Source organism: Trachurus trachurus (assembly GCF_905171665.1).
Source record: "Trachurus trachurus genome assembly, chromosome: 18".
Lineage (NCBI taxonomy): Eukaryota > Metazoa > Chordata > Actinopteri > Carangiformes > Carangidae > Trachurus > Trachurus trachurus.
The window spans coordinates 4,887,635-4,892,587 of NC_139909.1; the positions used below are offsets into that span (position 1 = coordinate 4,887,635).

The window sequence follows — 4,953 nt, forward strand, 5'->3', positions numbered from 1 at the left end:
CACACGGCACCGGCCCCTCATGGTCCTTCCTGAGCCCGGCCGGGTCCCGTGGGCAGAGACCCGGCCACCAGGCGCTCGCCTGCGAGCCCCAACCCCAGGCCTGGCACCAGGGTGGGGCCCCGGTGACGCCGATCCGGGCGACGTGAACGTTCTCGATATTAACAGACATAAACACAAGCTGCCAAATGTTGTTTTTACCTGAACTTATTGGAACAGTTTACTATTTTGTTGTTTCAAAAACTCATACGTATACTGTATATAAATATGCCAGAGGGTAAACCCAGGCAAACCAACAGGTAAAGGACTAGACCACTGTATATCCACTACCAGACCTCAAAGAATCTGTGGAATACAACTACTGGACAATGAAGCACTGCTGCAATTAGTTCAGATATGTTTATGGTTGCATAATGAGCTCTTCCTATTCAGTTTCACTGACATTCTTGTCTTCACACGCCTTCACGTGCTGCTTGCATTTGTACCACGACTCGAACTGTTTGCCACAAAAACTGCAACTGTGCTCTTTCTCTCCTCTGTGAGTGATCGTGTGCTGCTTAAAATGCGACTGGCTGTGAAACCTCTTCCCACAGACGGAACAAGCGAAAGGTTTCTCTCCCGTATGGACTCTGGTGTGAATTGTGAGTTCTCCTTGTCGCTTATATGTTTTCCCACAGAAGCCACAGACGTAGGGTCTGTCTTCTGAATGGACGGCCATGTGCCCTTGAAGATGATCCTGCCGGAAAAACAGTTTCCCACAAACCTCACAACTAAACGTTTTCTCATTAGTATGGACGTTGGTGTGGATTGTGAGACCCCTCTTCGCGCAAAACCCTTTCCCACAAACATCACAAACAAATGGTTTATCTTCTACATGGATTCCCTCGTGTCTCTTCATATCCGCCTTTCTCTCAAATGTTTTCCCACACTCTGAGCAGCTGTGACTCTTCACAATCTCACAATCTTCATCTCTTACACCTGACTCTGGTGCCTCAGTTTGGCTGTGATGAGGAGTGTCCTCCTCCTCCTGCTCCTCTTCCTCCTCCTCCTCCTCCTCCTCCTGTTCTCCTTCCTGACTCATCCCCACGTCTTCCTGGTCCTCTTCGGCGTGTGGACTCCCTGGATCCTCTTGATCCAGACTAGGGCTCCACTCAGGGGAAAGCTCTTCTTCACTCCCGGACAGATGCTGAACATCTGCTGGAAGAAATGAAAAAAAAAAAAAAAAACACACACACACATATAAATATTCACATGTGACATTTTTATTTTTACATTTCTGTCTTTCTGTTTGTTAGAGAAGAATTTCACTTCCCTATATGTACACTACCAGTCCAAAATAAAAGTCACACACTAATATTTCGTTGGACCGTCTCTAGCTTTCATTACGGCACGCATTTGCTGTGGCATCGTTTCAACAAGCTTCTGCAAATGTCACAACATTTATTTCCGTCCAGAGTTTAAAGGGACAACGAGGAGTTTCTCCAGCGGCAAAACGAAAAATTCTGCGACAATAAAAAAGTCTCATATTAATGTGGATGAATTTACGTTACCACTTGTTAATGGGTCCATTTTAGATAAATCTATCGTTTTGTCTCTATGGTTATTTTGTTATTATTAGTGGTGATGGAAACGCTGGTTGAGCCGACCAGCGTTTCTTTACTTTCGGTTTTGTGGCGAGTCATGAGAATAACGCCGCCGAATCGCCGTTTATGGTCGGAACTACGACGGTATGTGATCGTCTTCCAACCTCTGACTTTCATTGTTTCATGAATGAAAACATTCTTGGCAAGACGTCCATCTTGCGCCGGTCCAAGAATTTCACCGTGTGCGAGAAGGCTCATGGTGAATGTAGTGTGAAAACACTTCGCTACGCTACGCTTTGCAAAACTCCTCGTTGTCCCTTTAATTAATTTTTCAAAGATTCTCAATGGGGTCCAGGTCTGGACTCTGGTCAGATTGGACCACGTTTCTTCCTTGAGGATGATGTTCCCCACTCTTCTTCCAGTTTTTAATAATGCGTTGGACAGTTCTCAACCCAGTTTTAGTCTCAGCAATCTCATTGGATGTTTTATCCAAGTTGTGACTTTCGTTTTGGACAGGCAGTGTAGTTTGTGTGGTTAAAAGGTCAATCCCTCTGTGTTTATAGTTTACAGTTAAGAATTAGATGCCCCTTTGTGAGATAAAATTTAATAAAATGAATATTTCTGAGAAGAAATATTCATTTTATTATATATACTGTATGTATATATAAAATCAGAGAATTTCTTAATCGAATAATCGGTTTGAGTAGTTTTTATTATTATTTTATTATCAAAATAGTTGACGATTAATTAATAATTGATTATTGTTCCATTAATCGGTTAATTGTTGCAGCTCTACACAATAGCCAATAGCTGCTGCCAAAATTTCTCCCTAACACTGTTGCTTATTTTCCTTTGTTGCTTTTCCCCCACGTGTTTTTTTTTTTTTTTTTGTCACTTGATTTCCTTTGTCTCAAAGTCTCTTACATTATCTCAGAGATAAAAATATGAATTGATTTTTTAAATTACCATTTTCTGGCAGTACTTTAGGCTGTGGTTCCTCCTGGACGACCAGGTGTTTCTGAGCTCCACTGATCCGAGATCTGTTCCGTTTCCTCCGTTTACACCGAGCTCTGGAGGAAAAACATGTGAAGGATGAAGATGAGCAGCGGGTCGATGTCTCACAAGGTGAAAAAAACACAACAGAAAGTTCAACAGGAACCTTGAAGGAGTTGGATCCAGACTCGTGTTGTTGACTTCATCTTCACCCTCCTCTTCCTCAACATGGCCGAGGCTCCTGCTGCGCTTCGCACCTGAACAAAACAGTGACAGTCGACTTTATTCCAGCACAGTGAAACATACCGTGTGTAAGTTGCACTTTTTTTTCCTTCTAAAAAGTTGGGTGCGGGTTATACACTGATGCGACCAAGGTAAACTTCAACCCTGTTTACACCTGGCATTAACAGGCCTTTTTCAGGGCTCAGATTGCAATGTGGACACGTTGTGACCACATTGAACACAGGTGTAAACGGGGATGTGTCCTGTATCCCTATACAACTACAAGGGAAAATAATCTTATTGTGATGTGTTTCACCATCTCAGCACAGAAACTTCACGTTGTAGACTTGTGGAATAACTTGTATAACTTTGTTTTATAAAAAATTTGGAATAGAAAACCTTGTTTTCCCAGTTTGAGACCCTCAAAAATAGACTGCAACTTATACTCCAGTGTGATTTATATTCCGAATTTTATGGTAAGTCAGAAGTCAGAACAGAAGAAGACACAATTCAACATCTGAACCTAAAACACTGGCGTCTTAATGCAAATTTGATCCAAAAACAAGAAAATTTCTGTGCAGACATTTTGAAAGCGGCCGTGTGGCCAAAGCTGTCAACATGGGAATGTGTGTGTATCTGTAATCACATAAAACTATCTGTGTGTGTGGCAGGGGAGTGCGCGCATGTGTGGTTGGCCTGAGGCTCTGGCCTGAGGCTCAGAGGTTGCCACGGCAACTTGCGGTGGTTGCCTGGCAACGCCGGTAGAGCGGAAGAGGCGCCCCCAGGCTGAGGCAGAGAGAAACGTGGAGAAAAAGTGTGATTTTCTGCCTCGGCGCTGGTCTCACATTTGGGCTTATTGTGACCAAACGGTAGCTCAGAAAAAGGAGCAGACCGTGGTCGCTGAAAGAACTCCCTGAACACTTGACTGATTGATGGTTTTGGTGTTTCTACAGTAAATATTTTGGGAACCCTAACGAGTTAAAAACAAGAGTCCCTTCTGCTTGTCTTAGAAAATCTTTTAGAGTCAATGAGGGGCAGGGAGGGACCTGGTCGCACCCAGAGGCTCACAGTTTAAAATCTGTAAGTCTCTCTGCTTTGTCGAACACATCGTTAGAGAGAGGACAAGTTTGTCTACAACTGTGGAAAAAATCATGTGTGTAAAGTGTAATTTGTGGACGTGAGCAGCGCGGAAAGAGAAAGGTTTCAGAGAATTTCAGACAACTTCTTCCACTCTAGCTGATGATGTCACCCACTCTAGTCCGAACATTCCGTGCAATACACACCCATTATAATCTCAACATTCCTCTTAAAATTATGATGATTATTGAACAGTGATTGATCAGAAACTGTAATACCTATCAAAAATGTGGAAGACTACTTCAAAAGAGGAGACTTGTGTCTACGTTTTAATGTTTAAATGGAGTCTCTCTGTGAAAGTATGCCAGAATAGTAGAAGTTTAAAAAAATGTTGAATTGTTTTTTAATCTTTACATTTTTTGGGGGGGGGGGGGGGGGGGGGGGGGGGGGGGGGGGGTATTTTGTATCGGATTTTAACCTCTCCTGCACTTACTATTCTTGTTTCATTTCTGTTTTTGTAATTGTCCTTGATTTTTATGGTGCAAAACAAATAAATGCACGTATCCTAGGCTATTCTGTGGGGGAAAAAAGTAATGGCACATTTTGATAATTTACCCAGGTCCTTTCAAAACTGTATGGGGAACAGCGAATCGAAATTTGGTATGGTAGATAAAGATAATGATTAGCAAAGGATAACGACAGTGCCTCGAAGAGATACATTATTTATTGGTTGGGTCGGGGTTCATTGGATTTAAAACACCAACCTGTTTTGTTGAGGACGACTCGAGGCTGCAGGAGAACATCCAGCATGTTCCTGTGCCGGTCGAGCTCCGTTCTGAAGCCCGAAGCCTCCGCCTCGTAGCCGGCTACGACTTTGTCAACGGCCGCTACGATTTCCTGGAAGACGGAGGTGAGTCTCTCGGTGACGAATCCTCTCAGAAACTCCACCTGAGAGTTTTTACTCAAACTCTCGGTTGTTTTTCCTCTTCTTCTTTTTGGTTTAGGGCGATTGGCATCCATCTTTTTGTGCATTGTCTTTTTTTTTTTGTCAAACGATACTAGCCTGTTGTTTGTATCCTTC

The 4,953-nt window shown here is 43.1% G+C and overlaps 1 protein-coding gene across 1 annotated transcript; it reads right to left on the reverse strand.

Annotated features, from left to right (window-relative positions):
- Positions 1 to 421: 421 nt before the first annotated feature.
- On the reverse strand, positions 422 to 4,953 carry LOC311001555 (uncharacterized protein; the record flags this gene model as incomplete). The annotated part of the gene is made up of 4 exons (XM_083992639.1): positions 4,637 to 4,953; positions 2,740 to 2,830; positions 2,547 to 2,650; positions 422 to 1,194 (listed from the first exon to the last, which is right to left on the reverse strand). The coding sequence occupies exons 1-4, from the start codon at positions 4,902 to 4,904 to the stop codon at positions 422 to 424; spliced, it is 1,236 nt and encodes a 411-aa protein (XP_083848765.1). The 5' UTR covers positions 4,905 to 4,953.